The sequence below is a fragment of the Sesamum indicum genome, linkage group LG3 (genome assembly GCF_026168435.1).
Source record: "Sesamum indicum cultivar Baizhima isolate 11 linkage group LG3, ASM2616843v1, whole genome shotgun sequence".
Taxonomy (NCBI): domain Eukaryota; kingdom Viridiplantae; phylum Streptophyta; class Magnoliopsida; order Lamiales; family Pedaliaceae; genus Sesamum; species Sesamum indicum.
In genome coordinates, this window is record NC_142659.1 from 27,094,575 (window position 1) to 27,117,498 (window position 22,924).

General features: G+C 30.3%; 3 protein-coding genes across 4 annotated transcripts; 1 reads left to right on the forward strand and 2 right to left on the reverse strand.

The window, feature by feature from the left end:
* The first annotated feature begins 1,977 nt into the window (after window positions 1-1,977).
* Window positions 1,978-9,796, forward strand: LOC105158923 (low affinity sulfate transporter 3). Its single transcript, XM_011075840.3, has 11 exons — window positions 1,978-2,336; window positions 2,433-2,481; window positions 2,557-2,939; window positions 3,031-3,096; window positions 3,328-3,558; window positions 3,831-3,957; window positions 4,844-5,130; window positions 8,450-8,643; window positions 8,743-8,825; window positions 8,939-9,015; window positions 9,455-9,796. The coding sequence occupies exons 1-11, from the start codon at window positions 2,022-2,024 to the stop codon at window positions 9,605-9,607; spliced, it is 1,965 nt and encodes a 654-aa protein (XP_011074142.1). The 5' UTR covers window positions 1,978-2,021; the 3' UTR covers window positions 9,608-9,796.
* Window positions 9,797-12,210: 2,414 nt separating this feature from the next.
* On the reverse strand, window positions 12,211-13,332 carry LOC105158924 (heavy metal-associated isoprenylated plant protein 24-like). Of its 2 annotated transcripts, XM_088878347.1 has the most exons (3): window positions 13,208-13,332; window positions 12,709-13,023; window positions 12,211-12,628 (listed from the first exon to the last, which is right to left on the reverse strand). In XM_088878347.1, the coding sequence occupies exons 2-3, from the start codon at window positions 12,863-12,865 to the stop codon at window positions 12,333-12,335; spliced, it is 453 nt and encodes a 150-aa protein (XP_088734473.1). In that variant the 5' UTR covers window positions 12,866-13,023; window positions 13,208-13,332; the 3' UTR covers window positions 12,211-12,332. The 2 variants fall into 2 exon arrangements, with proteins under 2 accessions (XP_088734473.1, XP_088734472.1); XM_088878346.1 differs by lacking the exon at window positions 13,208-13,332 and having other exon boundaries at window positions 12,709-13,200.
* A 6,417-nt stretch (window positions 13,333-19,749) lies between these two features.
* On the reverse strand, window positions 19,750-20,564 carry LOC105158925 (heavy metal-associated isoprenylated plant protein 24). The gene is made up of 2 exons (XM_011075841.3): window positions 20,212-20,564; window positions 19,750-20,125 (listed from the first exon to the last, which is right to left on the reverse strand). The coding sequence occupies exons 1-2, from the start codon at window positions 20,366-20,368 to the stop codon at window positions 19,830-19,832; spliced, it is 453 nt and encodes a 150-aa protein (XP_011074143.2). The 5' UTR covers window positions 20,369-20,564; the 3' UTR covers window positions 19,750-19,829.
* Between the last annotated feature and the right edge of the window lie 2,360 nt (window positions 20,565-22,924).

Here is a 22,924-nt window from a genome sequence, read left to right on the forward strand (position 1 = left end):
CAAAGACATTTTTTAGGGTAATTTTTAAATTATGGGATACGATGAGATAGAAATAAAGACAGGGAACAAGTTCCCTACTCTTAACGGTCAAAGTGAGCCCCTTTATTCTGAATTCGTTAATTCAGAATGAATCAAATCTCCCCAAGTAGGATTAGAACCTACGACCAATCAGTTAACAGTCGACCGCTCTACTACTGAGCTACTGAGGAACAACGTGAGATTAGATCTCATAGAGTTCAATTCTCGTTCTCAACCCAACCAATATGAGCTCGAACCCTCCTTCGTAACTCCTGGAACTTCTTCGTAGTGGCTCCCTTCCATGCCTCATTTCAGAGGGAACCTCAAAGTGGCTCTATTTCATTATATTCCATCCATATCCATATTCCAAGATAGATCGAATAACATAAGGCATCACATATTATCAAAAAATAGGGTGATTTATAAGGAGCTCTCCTGAGATTTGTGATATTTATAAAAATCTCTCAATTATTTGAAAGATTATAAATATCTCTATAAAATTATAAATACTTTAATTAACAAATACCCTCCTACAATAAGAATAAGTTGTCACAAGGCGGTATTTATTAGGGTGTTTGTAATTTTATGGGAATATTTATAATTTTTTAAATAACAAAGGACTATTTATAATTATTAAAAATTTCAAAAGAGCCTGTCGTAATTTATCCAAAAAAAAAAAAAAAAAAAAAAGTAGTTAGCTATGGAAGGTGACATGGTGCGGAAATTCATTTCCAATGTAACTAATAAAATTGGATTGATGAAGCATTCACGGATTCTGTTTTAGAAAAATACATCACTAAAAAAAAATAAATTTTCGCTTTATTATAAATGATTATAATTTAAAAAATATGGTAAATCAATACTATTAACCACGGCTAAATAACATTAAATTAAAAATTTAAATTTTTATCACAATTAATCAATATTCACCATAATATTTAGCCATAGTCAAATCATTTACCATGGTTAATATTTTACTATACTTGCAAAAACAACGGCTAATGGCTATTGTTAAGCCATGATTAATTTATATTTACCATGATTTTTTTCTTTCAGCTATAGTAACTAATTGTAGCGAAAAATTATATATTTTTTAATACATCAATATTTTTGAATTAATTAATATATATATTTTTATAATATTTAGTATTAATATATATATTAATATTTTTAAATCAATTAAGAAATATATTATTATTAAAAATAAATTAAATACGTATATTCCTAGGATTCTAACCCATAACCCTCCATTGGGAAGAGGGCATTGACGGAATATGTTTGTGCGACTATTTTGGGCCTCCCAAGTTGGAGCAAAGTCATTTCAACTGTGAAGCGGCGACGGATTCAAGCATTTCTACATTAATGCTTTTGCTTTAAACTTATTTGTCATAATAAATTCTTTATTTTATAATAACGATCGAAAAAATTATCAAACTATTGGCAAACAGTATTTTGTTACTCCTTTTAAAACTGAATATCGCTATATAAAATAAACTCATAATGCAAGAAGATCAAAGGTAAGTTTGTCTTAAAATAAAGTGAAAATAATAATTGGATTTTTTGAAATAAAAAATTACTATTTGGATTAAAACACATTACCATATATTTTTTAAATGAAAAAACTTATTTTAAGGGGATACTAATATTTTTCCTGTTCGTACACCAGATGGTCGGCATATGGGAAAATTTTTATTCAAATAAGATCTGGACAAATCAAATTAATTATATAGTAAGTGTGGTATATTTAAGATGTGATTAATTATTTTTTTTAAAATGTATATACATTAATTATACGATTAACGTAATGTATTTGGTATGTAGTTAGTTTAAATTTAATCAAATTCAATTGAAGTTAGAATTATTAAAGAATGATTGACACTAACTACAACACTAAAATAACATATGATGGGCGCTAAAAAGGTAGTCATGGGGCTTGTATTTAAAGGGAGCTGGCAGCATCTTGCATCCCACAGAGTTCACCCGAACACTTCAAAGAATCAGCCATGAGCAACATGCCTGCTGATAACTCCATGACGGAGTTACAGCTGCTGGATGCTGACACCGCCACCGGCCGGTCGGAGAGGGCTAAATGGCTGCTCACTTCTCCTGACCCGCCAGCCCCATGGCATCAACTCTTCAGCTCCATAAAGCAGACTCTTCTGCCTCAACCAAAACCCAAGCAGCCTCGGCCGAATCGATCCTTTCTCTTCATGCAAACCCTCTTTCCAATCCTTAAATGGGGAAAGAATTACAAAGCTGCAATGTTTAAGAATGATCTCTTGGCTGGCTTAACTCTTGCCAGCCTCTGCATTCCTCAGGTTCACCTTCCAAACTTCATATATATGCTTATGTATTTATTAATCATGGAAAAAATTCTAGTCTGATTGAGTTGTGGAAATTTTACACATTTGCAGAGTATTGGATATGCTAATCTAGCTAAAATGGATCCTCAGTATGGCCTGTGTAAGTCAGGGAATCAGCTCTCTTCATCTGGTTTGTAATATTCTGTTGATCTGATTTATGAAATATGTTATTCAGACACAAGTGTTATTCCACCATTGATATATGCTGTGATGGGAAGTTCAAGAGAAATTGCCATCGGTCCCGTGGCTGTGGTTTCGCTGCTGCTCTCTGCAATGATATCGAAAGTAATAGACCCGTCGGTTGATCCGGTAACGTACCGACGAACTGTTTTCACTGTCACCTTCTTCACCGGCGCCTTCCAGACGCTGTTTGGAGTATTCAGGTTGGGATTTCTAGTGGATTTTCTGTCACATGCTGCCATAGTTGGGTTCATGGGAGGTGCAGCCATTGTGATTGGCCTGCAACAGCTGAAGGGATTGCTTGGACTTAGCCATTTTACCTCCAAAACTGATGTGGTCTCTGTGTTTGGTGCTGTAATTAAAGCACTTCATCAGCAAGTAAGCCTAATTTCAAATGATAATAATTAATGCTTTTTATTTATTTTTTCCATTTTGTGTAACTAATTTATTTATTTATCTTTTTCAACAGTGGTATCCATTAAATGCTGTCCTCGGCTGTTCATTCCTCATCTTCATCCTAATTACTCGATTTATCGTAAGCTCGTTAATAACAATTTTCTTTTTTAATTATTCATTTGGATTGATGGGTTTGAATTCACGGAAGGAATTTAAATAAATAATTTCAAATAAATTCACTCCACTTATCCAAACAAATTCAAAATAATTTATTATTAAGAAAATTTATTGATCCAAACATAACCTTATGAAATTTCAACCCGACATAAGCCCTTACCATCAATTCTCTTCCTCCTAATTCCAATTACAGGGGCAAAGGAACAGGAAATTGTTCTGGCTGCCAGCGATGGCTCCTCTTTTCTCAGTCATATTATCGACACTAATAGTGTACTTGAGCAAAGCTGATGAGCACGGCATCAAAATCGTGAAACACTTCAAAGGAGGGCTGAACCCGACTTCTGTTCATCAGTTGAACTTCGGAGGTCCGCATGTTGGGGAAGCAGCCAAAATTGGATTGATTTGTGCTCTAATAGCCCTCACTGTCAGTACATACATATATTTACTACTCATTTTTCATTTATAAATCAAAAATTATAATTTTAGTCATGTAAAATTAATACGACAATTTTATTTTTGGACGAATTCATTTTGACAACTAATTCTATAATTTTAAAAATTTCGCATAGTCAGAACAAAAATGAATTGAAAAGTGTATTAATTATGTGTACTTTTTTGTAAATCTTTTTATATTAATATATAAAATTTATATATAAAACATTAATGCTAATAATGATGAGTAGATTTAAATTTCAGGAAGCGATTGCTGTTGGAAGATCGTTTGCGTCGATAAAAGGGTACCACCTGGACGGGAACAAAGAAATGGTTGCAATGGGGTTTATGAACGTTATTGGCTCTTTGACTTCCTGCTACACAGCCACTGGTCAGATATATATATTTCAATTTCTTAAATTTTATTTCAGAATTGTTATATGATAATTATTCCACTATATATAATTGGAAATATTAAATTTGATGAGTAGTCTAATTTCCAACATTATAATTAAAAAAATCTCTGTTAATGTGAGTAATTTATTGTAATAATTATTTATCTGTTATTGAGTTATTCTAATGGGAGTTTATTGATAAAAAAATCAATATATTTTTAAATTTTAGCTGTAAATTTAGAAATCATCATTTTTATTTTTTTTTAAAAAAAATTCCAAGATTATAGTTAACTGATGATAGTTTTTGTCAATGAGGCCTAGTTCAGTTGGCGAAATTGAAGCCCCGGATCATGGGTTTTAACCCCGTCATATATGTGTGAATGTTGTGTCTACGGTATTGTAGGTGTTGTTTCTACTGTAATAATAAGTGTTATTCGACGGATTGATTGTGATTGATTTATTTCAATTAATAATAATTAGTCGTTCTTAGATAAGAGAGAGAGAGAGAGAGAGAGAGAGAGAGAGAGAGAGAGATGGTGGTAGTTTTCGAGGCAAAAACTCTGTTAAAAATTAAATAAAATTATATTTTTTAATTTATAAAGGCATTTTGATCAGTTCACCATAAAAAATAAATGAAAACCTAACGGATTAGACTAATTGTTAGACGGCCGTTAAAATTAGGGAGTATCGATAATTTTTCAAACAATGAGGGGTATTCGTAATTATGTCAAATACCAGGAAAGATCATTATAATTTACCTTAAATTGAATACATAAAATTGAACTAATAATAAAACCTTAATTTTGACGAAAGAATTAGACATAATTCATGCTTAATGATAATAGCTAAGAATCCTGACTCCGTCCCTGAACCGAACTTCAGGTTCGTTCTCAAGAACAGCCGTGAACTACAGCGCGGGGTGCGAGACAGTAGTGTCGAACATTGTCATGTCAATAACAGTACTGATATGCCTGTTGTTTTTCACCAAGCTTCTGTATTACACTCCGCTCGCCATTCTTGCATCCATCATCCTGTCTGCCCTGCCGGGACTCATAGACCTACACGCTGCCTATAATATCTGGAAGGTGGACAAGCTGGACTTCATGGTTTGCCTGGGTGCATTCTTGGGGGTTCTGTTTGGTTCCGTCGAAATCGGCCTCCTTGTCGCGGTAATTTTATTCTTAATTTTTTCACTCATGCTCAATCATTCATTTACACTATTTTTTGGTGTCACATTTATCATATACATACATTAATTAATTGATTAATTTGCATGGTTTTAGTAAGTATTTTTTTTTAAATAATGCTAGGAAAATCGATGAATAAAATTGAGGGGTCAGTAAAATAAGAAAAAATTGTAAAATATTAATCCCGTAATTATAGGAGGATTGCAATTTTAGTTATGCTAGAATTGAACGTGGCAATTAAGTCCTGTAATTTAAAAGAATTGGCATATTAATAATAAAAATCCACTGGAAATTGCAATTCGACAGGATTTTGGGAGGCTTATGTACCTAATAGGAATGTTGGAAATGGTGGGGGTTCCATGAAGAAACACTTTAGAATTTTGAAGTGGAGTGTAGGTCTCTGAGAACAGTTGATTTTAGGTCAATGTTGTGTCATATGTAGTTTCTATTTGTTGAGACCTGTAAATTGTCCTCACCACTAAATTTAGTAAGACAGACTGCACCAATGCCTTATTCAATAAGACCATAATGTTGTACCAAAAGTTTAAAAAAAATAAAATAATGTGTCCTAATAGTTTAGGTTATGGATTAAAGTTTTATTTCCAACACACGTTTTCAGTTAATAAATATTAGAAACTTTTCGTCAAATTTTTGAAACGATACATAAAAATCGTAAAATTAAAAAAAGACATATATAATAAAATATGTTACCTTTCTCTTTTTAATTCAAGTATCTAGTTTAATTTTGTATCATTTATGCCGACCAAAAATAATTTATTTTTATGTAGTGTAATTATATATTTGGATTTATGATTTAATTTAGTTGCTACTAAAACTAAATAATAGTACAGTATTTATTTTTTAACTATGTATTATAAAATATCTTTATTATATAGATATATACTCATACCATTATTAATTTAACGTAATATTAAATCGGTAATCATTAAATGGAATATTTATGCATAACATTAAGAATTTATATATTTGTAACTAGAAATATATTTAAAAGTCAAACCAAGACTATTATTTTTTTTATGAATGTTTAAAAAGTAAATTAAGTGTTATATTAACAAACTTTGAAGCTTAAAGAAGATTTTTAAAAAAGATTTGAATTATCGATATATTGAATCAATTTTTAAATAAAAAAAATTAATAATTTCTCGAAATTCAAATGAAAAAAATGGAGTATTAATGGTGGGGGGAAATGAACCCTATACACTTATTTCATTTTTCAAATGATATATTAATAATTTAATACAATTTACATAACTTATTATATACCATAGAAAATTGGTACTTCTTTTTATTAGACACAGGAAAAGTTGAAGAAAAGCATAAAGGCAATTTAGGGTTTGCATTTCAGCAGACCTGTTGGGAACTGCATGGAATCATAAGTTTATCTCTTAAAACATGTCTAGGTTCAATGAATCTTATGATTATGGATGGGATAAAAGTTAGGCAAGTCCTAGCTTGATTGGTTAATATCTCTATTAATTATGTAATAATTACATCAATTTCAACAAATTGAGAAATACTTGAAAAATAAACCCATATTATGATAAATTGATATTCCAATAAAATTGCATTAAATGGGGTAAATATCCATACATTTGCACGAGAAAGAATATTACTGTTGACTACAATATTAAAATGACTATGGCTAAAAATTGTGGCAAATAATAATAATTAACTACAGTTAAATAAAATCGATGCAAAAAAATTAGGATGAAAAAACTATATGCTACGACTTTTAGCCATGACAAATATTTTAGCTATCCTTGCCAAAATCATGGCCAACAGCCGCTGCGTGACTGTAGTTAATAATTATTTGCTATGACTATTTATTATTAATCATGATTATATGTTATAGTTCTTGTGGTGTCGGTGGAATTTGAACTCATGATTTTAAATTTATTAATTGCATGATATCTCAACTTTAACTGCTCAAATGAAATATAATTGATTATAACTATATATCCAACTAAGTTCATAGGTATAAGCGATGATATCATATCCAACTATATAGCTAGTGGAAATGTATGGAGAATAAAATCTTTATTCTCCATTATCAATACTGAATCTGACTCCAACACTTTCCATAAAGACACCTTAGAACCCTAATACTAAAATCATTAATTTTCTCAGTCAAAATTCGAATAAAGCTCTTAAATAGGTTTCCTCAGCTGATTCTAAGGAAAATAAAGTTATATTATTTTGTTCGGTTCCAATGTAAGAAACGTCGTCGAATAAAGTAGGATAGGAAGATACTTTGTGTTAATTAGTTTCCTATAGAATAATATAATTATTCACAATTTTTATTTTTAAATTAATTACAATATAAATCGTCAATGAAGCTTAACTCAATTAGTGAAGTTGAGATTTCATGATTATAAAGTTTATTGGCTCAAACTCCACGAATGTGAGATTTTATTATATATTAATAGTAGTTGTCGTTTTATTTTAATAATAGTTGTTGATTAGATATAGTTATATAATACTAGCCGTTACAACACGCCGTCCCTGCGTGCATATAATAAATAATTATTTATGTTTTAAATATTATAAATAAGAATAAAAAATCTAAACCAACACATCATATTTAAAATAAATAAATAAATAAAACTAATTTAACGATATTATCAATACAAAAGAATTTGATATCGTTGTTTTACAAACTGTAGTTTGTGAGTAAAATTTTTATATTAATATTGATATATAGATAGTATAGATATATAGATAAAGGAAGAATTTGAGTAGGAATGGTTGAAAATCCCATCCAATACTTCCCAACACATGTTCTTCCATGATGCATCTTTTTGGTACTAATTATTTTATATATTAATTTTCCTTTCACTTTATAGAACTGCATTTAATTACAAAATGGAAAAAACCGCGTCATCCCTTCCATGTTTTCCAACTAGTGCAGCACTGAGTTGGAAATCAAGAACTGCACACGTCCAGGTTCAATGAACCCAACAATCTATCCTAACCACTTTTTTCTTGATTATTATTGAAATTAGGTTGGATGGAATCAAATCAATTATAAAATAAATATAATACACTAGTTATGTAATTAGTCACTTTAATTGTACACAAATCAAACGACACGTGTATCGCACTTGTCATATAATTTGATTCAATTTGAATTAGAATTTTCAGTTACAAGTTTTCGAAAATAGCACAACTGCGCCCTTACTGTTAAGGATATGAAGTCAAAATTTGGACAAACTTCCTATTGTATCCATTAATCAGAGATGTTTTTATTTAATTGATGAAATCGGGGTGAATATGGTTGCAGGTGATCGTCTCATTTGGTAAGATCATGGTGAGTTCGATCAAACCTAGTACAGAAGTAGTCGGCAGACTTCCTGGCACAGACTTATTCTGTAACATAGTGCAGTATCCTGTGGCCAACAAAATCTCAGGCATCTTAATAACCCGTATTAATTCCGGCACGCTTTGCTTTGCCAATGCCAGTTTCATCCGAGAAAGGTGATATACACTGCTGCAATCAATTTACTACAACGTTGTCAAACCTAATTAAAATGTTACATATATATGTAAAAATAGTGATGTTTTTTTTGTGTTCAGGATTCTGAGATCGGTAACAGATGAGAACAACACAGACGAAAGTAGTAAGGGCCGACTTCACGTCTTGGTCCTCGACATGACTAGTAAGTGTTTAATTGTAGAGGGATAATTACACTGTCCTGTTCTGTCCTTACTCTTATTTTAGAATTAAATTAATGAAATAATAATACTTAACCTATATGTGCTGTTGTGGCAGATGTGATGAATATCGACACTTCAGGTATTCATGCCATGGAAGAACTGTACAAGCAGCTGATTGCACAAGGAATAGAAGTGAGCTCTAATCTTATCACCTATGGCTAGAAAATAGCATTTTTCGTTTTATATTTTAGAGTCAGTATATTTTTTATTCTATTAGTTGCGGATTCTCAGAAATAATCTCATAAATTACCAAAATTCTTACTTTTAGTCATTTTCGTTGATGAGTGCTAAGCATATGGTCGTTATTCCGACACGTTAACAACCATGTACTTAACTCGTGTCTTTTTCATCAAAATACTAATAAAATCTGATGAAAAGGACCACAATTGAGATTTTTGATAACTTATGGGATCATTAATAGAAAACTCGTAACTAATGGGACGAACAGTATACTAACCCAAAAATATGAGACGTTTTTCCTATATTGCTCGTTGCTGCAAAAATATTATTATGAAATTTGATATTGTTTTCCAAATAATAATATCCTTTTTGGGGTTGAATTGATTTGCAGTTGGCAGTGGTGAATCCAAGGTGGCAAGTGATCACAAAAATGAAGGCAGCAAAATTTGTGGAAAAAATTGGAGCAAACTGGATTTTCCTCACTATAGGCGACGCCGTTGATGTGGCACTTCGCCTCAAAATCAATGGTCTCAATAATTGTTAACAGGCTCTAATGAACATCTGCCTCTCATCATGATGGGATAAATAAAAATCCTGCCCACATTTAGGTCCAGCATTTAAATTTATGTGTAATATAAGGTTAATTAATGTTGGCATAAGAATGTGGAATGGATAAAAACATACATACCCTCATGAATATCAATGGTAATTACTTTGGCAGACTTGATTTTCTTTTTTTGTTTTTGTTTTTTCTGGAGTTGATCGGTTATAATTATATCGTGAATTTCAATCATCAATAATTAGTATATGTTAATTATCAATATCAAATATGTATAATTAACTAATAATTGTTATTACTGATACAAATATGTAAATTTGTAAAAAAAAAAAAAGATTTAATATTAAATATATATTACAGGAGATCAACAACTACTATTAAAATAAACTTATATTTATATTTGCCGCAAATTTTTCCTCCAAAACTGTTGACTAACATGAGACACATGTATATATGTAATTTCCGTCTTTTTTTTTTTTTTATTGAAAAACTCGCATTGAACTAAATTTGTTGAGATTATCCAAATTAGGGACTAAATTAAAACTCCCGTAAAGCAAATGACTGAAAGCAGTGGTGGCAACCAATGGTTCCAATCCAATTCACCTAGTTTTGGGTGGAGTTGGGTATGAAATTTTTTTATGTGGGTCTAATATGATTTTATTTAAAAAAATTTAAATAGATTATAGGTCCTATATTTGTTCAAATGGATCCTAAATGGGTTATTCATGTTTGAGTTTTTATTAGTTTATCAAAAGTCATTTTAGTAATATAATGAAATTGATGAAAGATATTAGTACATATTATAATCATGAATTCATTACGAGTCCTATACGAATTGGTGGTGAATTTTAAGTGGATTGATGATAGGGTGTATATGAATTGATGATGAATCTAAGTTAATAATTTAATTAATTAAATTTATTGTCGATCAAGTTGACTATATATAAATCTGTTCTTTCTGTTATTAAAAGCTTTGGAGACCTGTCCGAATTATTTCTATATTTCCTCAAATTGGGTAGCAACTTCCAATGTTGGGCGTAATTAAATTAGTATTGGGCTTGCAGTTTACTTAAGAAGGGCTTCGCATGTGATTCTAAGTCATGTACTGAAAATTAAGAAAATCTACGTATATATATGTTTTGTTTTTTTCCTTTCCTCGATGGCTTGCAAAATAGAACTGGGAAACTCCCAATTTTAATTCGGTAATTTGGGATCACATTTTTTAATCCTATACGAATTGATCATTTATGCAATTTAATTAATCTTGTAATTTTAAAATTTTGATAATTTTAGTCATTTTTTCAGCCAATTTGACCATAAAATTGCATGTTGTTGTACATAACTCAATCAAATTATAATTTTAATTATGTAAATCAATTCATGCAGGATATAAAAAATGTCAACCACCCATAAATTATAGGACTATAATTACGATTTATTTAGGATAAATATATATATATATATATATACACATTATACGAAATATAATTTTATTTTTCATGACTAATTATAATGGCAAAACATGAAAAATTATGGTGAATTATAATGGTGGAAAAAATACAACCCACCTCCCTATGAAATGAAAACTTGCAGATTACCTCTCTATTGTTTTTAAAATAGAATAATTTACCCCCTAGAGGGGTGGTGTAATTAATACACTCTCTCCTTCCGCGACTGGGCATAGTTTCTAAAAATAAAAATGCTATTTTTTATATAAATGTATTATATATAATATATACTAATATTTATTTAAAATATAATATATATAGTATTCTTAAATATATACTTTTTTCTTAATTACAAATGTATAGTTAAAATATATTATATATTTTAAATTAAAATTTATATAAATATATAACATATATATAAATTTAAATACCCTTGATTCAAATTAAAGAAAATAATTCTAGACCATTGATCTTGTTGGTTGAATTTAAACCTTAAATTCAATCAGATCCAATAATTATTAAGCAAGATTATAAATATAATTTTATAATTAAAAGATAAAAAATAAAAATAAAGAAAATGTGCGTCGACTGCACGTAATTGCATGAGGGGAGGGGAGGGGGGGGGGTAAATGCTCTATTTTAAAAAATATAGGGCGATAATTTGGTATTTATTTTTTCAGATGAATAATTTGCTCATTTTCAATATCGTAGGGGATAAATTGCATTAAATCCTAGCAGCAGCAGCAACAACAACATCAACAACAACAACAACAACAACAATAATAATAATAATAATTAATCGTGATTGTGTAACAATTATATATTGACCAATGTTTCAACCAGCAAGAATAAAATACTGGTCATAAGTCAAAATTATGATAAATATTTTATCAAAACTAAGATCTTAGTAAACACTTTGATCAGAATTTAAGACCATAGCAAAGACTAGTTAATTATGATTAAAATTAATGTTTTATGTTAATTATTTGTTCCATCACTGGTAGTATTAATTCACTATGAATTTTTTAACAGGAGTTATAATTTGTAAATAACGAATAATTAATATTTTTCAATAATAAATATGATGAATTAGTGGCAAATATGATGAATTAGTGGCAAATAGGAAATTTGGAGAAAAAATAACAAAAAGGAAAAGTGAACACTTAGTTGATAACATATAGTATTGTTCTTGACACAATCCGAAAGGGAACGTGAATATATACACACATACATTGTTCAAATTCGTGGCTCAAAATTAATATCTACATGACGGAGCAGGCGTTTGGATTTTCATCGCTGAACATCAGGGTGTACTGCTCTTCAACAGGATTGAGGGCGACGACGGCGGGATCATCGGTGGCACGTACAAAATTGGGCGGCGCCTTCTTGTCGTAAACGCCGGCGACGTAGGGGTGAGCCACCATGGTGTAGGGAACATACGGCCACGGCTCTACTTTCTTGCCGGTGGCCTGAGCTGCTTTCAGCACTTTCTTGGCGTCCACATAGCCGTACACTGTTGCCTTCTGTTGTTTCAAGTCCACGTCCACTGATTTTGCTCCTGCATGTCAATATATATTGCGTTAATGGGAAATTCTAATATTGATAGTGAGATAGTTTAGGAAAAATGACGAATCACACCTTTAACCCCGGAGAGTGCTTTCTTGACTTTACGTGCACAGCCTTCGCAGTCCATTCTGATCTTCACAGCAACAGTGTTCAGCTGCTTTTTCTTCTTCTTCTTGCCGCTGCCGGCGAGCAAATCAGACAAGTACTCCAGAGTCCCTGAAACTCCCATCTTCGGTCTCTTCCTCGTACCTCTTCACTGTACTGTTTACGATAAAGGATGAAAAGACAAAAGCACCCGTCTGAATCTGTCGTCCACCAGGCTAAGCTTGTAGTGTTGAGACGTTAGAGGGTAATGGAAGAGCTGAGAAATGCGATGGATGTTGAGGTCTAGACGACACAAAGGGTTTGAATTATGTATGTTTCTTGCAATCAGGATATATATATAACAATTCATGATCATGCGAGTGTGTATATATACATGAATGTGTGCCTGTGTGTGTGTGTGGCCAAGAATTGCATAAATTAAGAATGTCTGAATGATGGACAAAATATCCACTTCTTGTAACAGTACCGTGCTGCAAAATAATGTAGTGGGGTTCAGTGCTGGAAACTGCAAGAACCTTCTTAATTTATTCACTCAAGGGATCCTCTTAATTTATTGAGTGTTTGGGTAAATAAGATGTCAGAGTTTATAATGATCGAAAAAAATTATTGAATTATTAGATTTTAAAATAATTAATATAAATAGATAATCTATTTTTGGAGAGAAAATATCAATTACATGAAGAGTAAAAGTGAAATACTAACAAACTTATGAGTCTGTTCTTATCTATTGAATGTTAAGACTAAAGAGCATATAAGATGCTTCAATAGAAATTGGGTGAATTTAATTTTTTTTTCAAGAGCTTATAAGTTCCAAAACATTTTATTTTAAGATCTTATAAACTTTTCCCAAAAAAAAAAAAATTGCTGAACGATCTTATAAAATGTTTTGAAAAGCTTATAAATTCAACCAAACACCCTCGTATATATATATATATATATATATATATATATATATATATTGGATAATATGTGTATGGAATTGAGATATTGCAATACAAAATTGAAAAAGACAATCATAAATAGGTATATATGGAAGTTGGAAATGCATTGAAGCAATCTATCAAATGGTAACTATAGTCATTTTTTCCCTTATTTATTAGTGTCTTATGAAGGGGTAGTGGAGAATTTCACACGAAAGGTATACAATTTATTCTAAGAAAAGTTTGACGCTTGTTCAATTGATTCTTAAGAAAAGCAAACTTCAAACTATTGTTATTTGCTATTTTAGTCCTGTAATTTGTTAGAATTATAAAATGGTCCTTCACCTTTTCTATTTTCGCAATTTTAAAACAAAATTCCTGCCGACTTTGTTCTAAATCACAAAATTAAATAAAGTGAGGGACTATTTTACAACCTTAACAAAATCTGACAGTAGCTTTTTTTATTTTCCTTCGTTTTTAACTTGACCGTCATCGAGATAACTAAAAAAGAAAAATAAGTCAATATATTATTGTTATTAATTCGGCAAAACATCATCTTTTGGGTGCCACGTCGCAGTGGAATCGTTGGACATGTGGCGATCGAAGAAATCGAGGGCTACAAAAAAGCCACCTGGAAATAAGAATTGAAATGGAGTTGGTAGCAATTATTTGAATTGTAAGCTTCTGAAATTGGTTGGTTAATGGGCGGTGGGTTTGTGGAAATTAAGACCAGAGATGTCCAAAATAACAGTTGTTATAACCCACTTTGTATATGAGTTTAGAACAATTAAAATCACAATCACACCTAATTTAGTTGGTAAAATTGGAATTTTATGTTTGATCTCTCTTATATATATGGAATGTTGTTCTACTGTATAATAGGTGTGATTACTGTAATAATATATGTGTGTGTTGATATTGTTGATCGGACTGGATATGATTGTTGTAATTATCATTGTTAGATATTAATATTTAACAAAAAAATTACAATCGAATTATTTCAATTAATAATAATTCATTATTTCAAAAAAAATTAACATATACTCGAAATATATATTATTTTTTCTCCCTTTATTTAGAAACAGAAAATCTATTAGTTAGCTGTAGTCATTATATTTTTTTCTTTCTTGTATATTAGATATGTTTTATATATATCATTTAATTTTATACAATGAAATATATTTTCGTTTCACCCCCAAACATTTTCTTAAAAGTAAATCTCAGTTTTCAATATCTAAAAAATAAAAGCTACTAACAATCACCATGTACTTTTAGTATTTGATGATTACGATGAATGTTGATAGGGTATATCACATCCATTTAAAAAAAATATATAAATAATTCTTCAACAATATTGAAATATCGCAAGACTCTCATGATTCGCGTCTTTTTATCTCGGATGGGTAGAGTCTTTCTATCTTGAGCCACCCGACCCGCTGGGATGACCCGAGATCTAGATAATAAATTATTTGACAACTCATGATTTGAGATGATGCCACGTGGACCAGAAAGTGGGCACATTGAGTTCTATAAATACCCCCATGTCATAGCATTTATGGTAAGACATATTCATTACCCGTTACCTCATTCACTACTTGAGATCGCCATTTATCATCTCGAACTTGAGCTGACTTAGACATTGAAGGGTCTTCACCGAGGACCATTTCAACTAACCTAACATGCTTTTCTCTTTTTAGGGACTATCAAAACATTTAGGATAATCATATTGGATCGCAGATCACCACCTCTTGGAAGATCTAAAAAATGACCTTGATCAAATGCCCATAAAAATTCGGGGAAAACTCTAATTGATACCTTATTTAAACAGATTTACATCAATGATATGGTAAGTTCGTGTAGGAAAGAAGCTCTTTTGGCGACCACCGATTCTTAATTGATGTAATTAAGGTTAATTAGGGAGGTGGGCAGGAAACTGATCCCATGACAACAAATTAAAGGCACATCAGAAAAAGGTTAATACTAAACAACCGACTTTTGATCCATATGTAATTACTTGTGAATTACTCAATCACCCAATTAATTAAGTTGCTCTTTCCAGATAAGCAGTGTGTGTATGATGGACGGTGACCAACACTCACACTGATTACTCAAAAACCCCATAATTAATGGTGCAGTACTATAGCCTAAATTATAGGAAACTACACAAAATAGCAAGGGTTAATTATATTTTCCCATTCCACATTATGATTGTTTTTAAACTCAGGCATTTGAACTTTTTTTTTTTTTGTTAATTTATTATCTTAATTTTTTGCTATTTATAACTATTTTTCAATTAAATTTTTTGTCGAGAAAAACATCACATGCAGTGCACGTGTGATATTTCAGATTGTGTGACGTAATATTTTTCACATATACTCAGCATGTGATATCTTCTTGGCAGAAAAATAGAAAAAAAAAAAAAGGAATAATCATATATAGCAAAGTGCAAATTTTACAAAATTGAATAATAAATTGACAAAAAAAAATCAATAGTAAAATATAAAAAGGGATATATTTTGAATCAAAAAATATAATTTACCCTAATAATAATATGATAAAACTAAAAGGAGTGTAGTTAATATGGTTAATACAGTTCGGATGTTTGCACGTGCATTCCGAAGGTTTTGGAGTTCTTTTTTTAATAAATATATTTTTTAAAATTTAATATAATTATAAATAACAATCTATTAAATTTAAAATTATATTCGTCGTCCCTAAAGTTTGTTCTGTCTTAAATTTAATTACGTCGCAAGGTTTTCGGTGAGAATTCCTTGTGATGCAAGTGGATTACAACTCACACATAAATTTATGAAGTATTAATAATCCACATAAAATTTATAAAGTATAACAAAAAATTAGTTTTAGTCATGGTTTTGAACGGTGGTGCATCTTTTATTAATTTTCTTAAACATAATAAAATAAGTAACTAATCATAATTGATATTTGTTTAAACAAATTTTATTAAATTTAAATACGTGCTTATAGAATATTACTGATAAATAAGTTTAAACAGATGGTCATTTTGAGTAATGGGAATATATGATACTCAAACTTCTTTTTCATTTTCCTAGAAAAAATCAACGGAGGTGTACATGTATGAACAACTTTAAGATGGATTATTGTAATGGTCTATTCAGGTATAAATATTAATGTTAAAAGTACAATACACAAAGCATCGGATGCAACATGACTTTAAGAATGCTAAAAATATTATAAAATATAAAAATTTGTGGATACAAGATTTTAGATAAGTATAGAAGTTCAAAAAAATTTTAAAAAAAATTCTATATATCAGTATAGAAGCTACTATAGTATTTAAAAATATTTCTCAGAAAGTTTTTGAAAGCTCCGTTCAGATTAATCTAAAATTTTAAAAAAAATCTATATATCAGTATAGAAGCTACTATAGTATTTAAAAATGTTTCTCAGAAAGTTTTTGAGAGTTTCGTTCAGATTAATCTTAACCGTCCAATTGAGGAGAACAAGTGCATAAATATAGGATAGAAGTTTATTTTTAATAATCAAGTTTCAGTGTCAAAGTTTCCAATCAAAATTCACTCATTAATTGAAATCTTTTACTTATTTTTTCTTTTTCTTTCTTCAGTTCTACTCACCATAATACATAAATATTTCTGATTGATTACATGTAAAGACAGCAAAAAACCTTTCCTCACTATAAATATCCCTTTCCACTGTTTACTATTTATTTATTTAATATGCCGGAAGAAAATCCTCCAATAGTAGTAACATCATAATTAAAAAAAATATAAATGGAATTGGTGTATATATATATGCACCAAATAGTTGCTTTAGCACATTCAACGCCTCTACTTCATTCTTAGTTTGTTAGAAATTTTTTGCTATAAATATAGCTTGAATTTAAACACAAAATGCACATTCTCTTCTTTGATTTCTTCCAATAAAAATGGCAGTCACTTTTATTTTCATACATTTCTTTGACTGAGGGCGTCAAATTTAGTGTATGCATTCTAGAACTTGTTTGTATAATACAATTTGAAATTACATTCTTGTCAACTGGTGAATGAAAGTGAAAAAAAAATTAAAGAAGAGAAGTTGATGAAAAAAAAAAAGAGAATGATGAAATTGAAAAAAAAAATAGACTAAAGTAAAATATGGCTTTGATTTGTCAAAGCACCTGGATCAAGTTGAAGGAAAGAGAGTTTGGAATGGAAGCAATTAGGTTAGCATCATTCTTTTGAGTTCATAAGCAACAATGTGGTTTTCATTTTGTCACATTTGATCCAAACCCCATTAAAACCTGTATAAAGACCCATAATTCATGCAGTAATTCGCATTTTGTTGGTGGTGGAGATTTGATAAAGGCACTATATGTTTTGATTTAAGTGCAATCCAAATTTTTAAACACTTTATGAGTGATTAATTAGAGTGACATTAGTGTGAAAATATTGAAACTTGTTTCATTTGATTTTGACAGAGTCAATGAAAAACTTGTGTGTTGGATGTCGTGCTACAAGTGCTTATTTTCATTATTGCTATTTCTTCTTAAACGGTTAAGACATATTAGTGTAGGGGATACACTTTGACTCACATCAAAGAAAATAGGAGAATTGATACTTGGATAATTCATAGATTTTGAATTGATGCTTGAGGAGAAGCATAGTTTCGGTGTGTGAGAATCTGATAAGAAACAGTCTAACGTTCATGTGTATGTTTCTCTCAAGTATTTTAGAAAGATTTTGTTCCATACATCTTGGTGAAGATGGCGTAAAAACGGCTCAATTGGACTCGAAAAGTGATGAAATGTAGGGATGAAAAAAACAGGCTTGAACGCTCAATAAAATGTAACCATGCCCTATTGAGTGGTCGATTCTGTCTACACAAGAATGGTTAATTTGAAAAAAAATTTTACTAAAATATGTTTCTTTTTCTGGACTGCAAACTGGAAGGTTAGATAGATGATGTTTTTGGTGCTACACAAGGGGTCTCACGGCTAAGGATCCTCCATCCAATTCCATATTTCATTTCTTAATTTGGATCATCTTCCTCTTCTCCTTCCTTTTCAGTTTATTTCATTCTACACACATGATATGTAACTAATTCTCATTTCTAATTCAAGAAAAATGTTGAATTCAATTGTTATGTTTGGAGTCTTGGTTTAATCAAAATTTGTATTATTGTTTATGGAATAATTGTTACTCATAGATATTATAATTCAATCCAATATTAATCGTTTCTATTGCTATCTATGAATTTCCGTAATTATCATAAATAATTTTGGTTAAATTCATTTTGACCCCTTGTAATATGAAAAAATATCAAAAAACTCCCTGTAAAAATTTAAATATAAAAAAAAAAGAAGTTACTCTAAGTACACTTTCACATATTTTGAGGTTACATCAATAAATTAACTACAATTTCTTCGCGTCTTCGAGTCCAAATCGTCTTCTAATGATGTCATTGATTTAAAGTTTTCAGTTTGTAGTTCGTGTCAGGATTAATTATAAAATTATTAAATACAAAACTTTGTTTATCTTGCAAATCTTTTAATTGATAAAAAGAGAAAAATGAACAAAGGAAAAAAAGATAGGGAGAGAGCTACAAGTTGAAGGGAAATTCTAGCCCGGTTTGGTTTGGTCAAATTTTAATTAATTATATATATGACGAATATAATATTACTTATTATATGATTAGTATATAATTAAAGAAAATAATCAATCATATAATAATTTTTCGATTGGACTAAACTTTATTGGGGCCAAAAATTTTTCGACCTTGAGTATGTTCACTGTAGTATTTGGGCCACCACCAATCCATGCACCCACACTGACACACGGGTCTAACAAATTTTCAATCTAATTAATAATTAAATTATAAAGTGTTTAGTTCTCAACCATTAAAGATGTTTCATAGGAGACAGGTGCGCGCAACATTTGCATAAAGAAGACAGTTTAATTTATTCTTTAATTAAAATTAATAAATTTTATTATTTAAAAATTAATATTATATATATATATCCAGGTAATTAAATTAGTTGCAAAAAAAAAATTCTTTTCTGATAATTTGGTGTGGAGAATTTAACAATAAAGAAAAAAGAGAAGAAAAGGCGAACAGCAACTGATAACATATAATATTGCTCGACGTACAAAATCCAAAAAAACAGGCACACACAGTGATGAAAATTAATATCTACATGACAGAGCAGGCATTCGGATTTTCATCGCTGAACATCAGGGTATACTGCTCTTCCACAGGATTGAGAGCCACCACGGCCGGATCATTGGTGGCGCGTACAAAGTTGGGCGGCGCCTTCTTGTCGTAAACGCCGGCGACGTAGGGGTGAGCCACCATGGTGTAGGGAACATACGGCCACGGCTCTACTTTCTTGCCGGTGGCCTGAGCTGCTTTCAGCACTTTCTTGGCGTCCACATAGCCGTACACCGTTGCCTTCTGCTGTTTCAAGTCCACGTCCACTGATTTTGCTCCTGCATGTCAATATATATTGTGTTAATGGGAAATTCTAACATAGATCGTGAGTTGATATACAGTTTAGAAAAAGCGACAATCACACCTTTAACCCCGGAGAGTGCTTTCTTGACTTTAAGCGCACAGCCTTCGCAGTCCATTCTGATCTTCACAGCAACAGTATTCAGCTGCTTTTTCTTCTTCTTCTTGCCGCTGCCGGCGAGCAAATCAGACAAGTACTCCAGAGTCCCTGAAACTCCCATCTTCCAACTCTTCCTCGTACCTCTTCACTGTACTGTGTATGTGAAGTTATAGATGACAAATGAGGATTAAAATTGAGACAAATTAAGCAAACTTGTGATCATGTCCTCCACCAGGCTAAGGCTAAGGTTTAGGAGACTGAAAGGGTTTCAATTATGTATGTTTATTACTTCATCATGTGTGTGTATATATGTATGAATATGTGCGTGTGTGTGTGTGTAGTGCGTGGCCAAGAATGACATAATCTAAGAATGTGTGAATGATTGGACAAAATATCAACAACTAATTGAAACAATACTGTAATGCAAAATAATGGAGTACGTGGGGTTCACCGCTAGAAACTGCAAGAAACTTCTTTTCATGGGATTTATTTCTAATTTCTTCACTTGTAATAAGAGGAGAAACATTGATTTCCTTTTTTTTTTTTTTATTAATATCAATAAATAAAATACAAGAATTCAATTAAAATAGCAATACATCAATTCAATCATTGCGTTAATATGATTAACAACGATAAATAAATTACAACAACTTATATAAAGTAAGACAAATACCCACACATTTGATAGTACTCAAACCCATACCCATACAAAATCAGATTTGACTAAATCAATTCAATCACATAATAAATGTAATATACTTGTTATGTGATTAATTATTTTTTTTAAACTGTACATCAATCACACGATAAATGTATTATACTTGTCATACTATAAATTCGGATCTCGCTAGCAAAGCTCAATTTGAATAAATTAAAATTTCCTGTGTCTTAATTATGAAGGGCTAATGGCGAATTTCACACGTGAGGTATACAAAGTAATTTGAGAAAAGATAAATTAGAGGGTTGTTTAATTTCTTCAGAAAGCAACCTTACGAATTAATTTTGGTACTTTTTCTCTTGTTAATTAACTTCTATTTTGATTCTATTTTAATGACGGGCTCCCCTATGAATATTTGTATATATAATTTAAGTTGATTATTTTAAATAATAAGATTTTCTTTTCATTATATAGTAAAAAATAATTACAAAATTGGTATGTACCTGTTTTCTTCCCTTTTTTTATTTAGAAAAAATAAATATCCGAAGCCATATGGTACCTTAATTAATCAGAAAATCTTTTTTATATATAAGATTCAGTTCATTACATACATCATTCATTACATGATTCAAATCATAGACCGATTAACACATTAACATTCCAAATCAATTACTATTATATTTAAAGAAACAAATAACAAAAAACTATTGTTAAAAATAAATTATACACCTGGTCACAAGAAAAAAAAAGAAATTATAAACTCATACTAGAAAAAATATGATTTTTTCCACGATTAATTACTATAGACAAAAGAAGAAAAATATGGTAAATACAATCAACCACGGCTTCGCAATAGCCATTAATCATTGTTTCTGCACATGTGGTCAAAATATTAATTATGGCTAAAATCATAACAAATATTTTGGCTACGACTAAAAATCATGACAAATATCGATTAATTATGATAAAAAATATTTAAATTTTTACTTTAATTTTGTTTAATCATAGTTAACGGTATTGATTTACTATTATTTTTAAACTGTAATTATTTATAGCATAGTGAAAAGTCAATTTTTTTATATAGTACCACAGTTATAAAATTTAAACCCATAAATTTTAAATTATGAGAACACCATTCTTACCCCGGACGAAATTGCAAAATCAATAACTTGGATTGAACGCTAACTTGTCTTACTTCACTACTGGTAGGAAAAAGAAGTCGTTATTATTAGTATTGCTATTGTTATTAATTCGAAAAAGATAGCATATTTTTGGTGCCACGTCGTGCCGACACGTTGCGATCAAGGGCTAGAAAAATAGCCACCTGGAAATAAGAAATTGAAATGGAGTTGGTAGTAACTTGTGCCGATGAGAAGGGGTGATGTTTATAAGCTGAATTGTCCATTTGTTGAGTTGATTGGGCGGTGGGGTTGTGGAAAAGGAAGAGTTGAGAGACCAATATGCAAAATCAATAGTAATGACCACAAAATAGTATGTGGCAGCTATCCACATTTTAAATTCATCCACACCTCCCTAATAATAATCTTCTTTCATGCATTAATATTTGGTTTTTCTTTTTTTTTTTTTTTTGGAAAAAATGTAATTTTTAGTGGAGTGATTTCTTTTTGCTGCATAAACTGACTTTTGTAAATTAGTACTATAACTTAAAATTTTTTACAATCTAATCCTTTTTCGGTCAAATTACATGTGATTTGCATATGACTCAATCAAATTATAATTTTAATCCTATAACTTAGGGAGTATGGCAATTTTAGTCCTGTACGAATTGATCACGTGCAAATCGCATGAAAAGAACTAAAATTATAAAGTTATAGAACTAAATTACGAAAATTAATTTGTAGAGGACCAAAAATGCCGCCTCCTAAAATTATAATTTTTTCTTAGTTTCTTATATTTTACTTTCTCTTTTGATTCTTTCTGTTTTCCTCTTTCTTTTTTGAGTAGTATATTCAAGATTGGGATATAATTAGTATTGAAGTTTCATGAACCCTAAACAAA

Bases quoted from the DNA above. Each gene is read 5' to 3' on its own strand.
- LOC105158923 (XM_011075840.3), top strand. From the start codon at position 2,022: ATGAGCAACATGCCTGCTGATAACTCCATGACGGAGTTACAGCTGCTG. The intron at 2,940-3,030 runs GTAAGCCTAATT...CTTTTTCAACAG, and splicing joins TTAAAGCACTTCATCAGCAA to TGGTATCCATTAAATGCTGT. The intron at 3,097-3,327 runs GTAAGCTCGTTA...TTCCAATTACAG, and splicing joins TCCTAATTACTCGATTTATC to GGGCAAAGGAACAGGAAATT.
- LOC105158924 (XM_088878347.1), bottom strand. From the start codon at position 12,865: ATGGGAGTTTCAGGGACTCTGGAGTACTTGTCTGATTTGCTCGCCGGC. The intron at 12,629-12,708 runs GTGTGATTCGTC...ATTGACATGCAG, and splicing joins AGCACTCTCCGGGGTTAAAG to GAGCAAAATCAGTGGACGTG.
- LOC105158925 (XM_011075841.3), bottom strand. From the start codon at position 20,368: ATGGGAGTTTCAGGGACTCTGGAGTACTTGTCTGATTTGCTCGCCGGC. The intron at 20,126-20,211 runs GTGTGATTGTCG...ATTGACATGCAG, and splicing joins AGCACTCTCCGGGGTTAAAG to GAGCAAAATCAGTGGACGTG.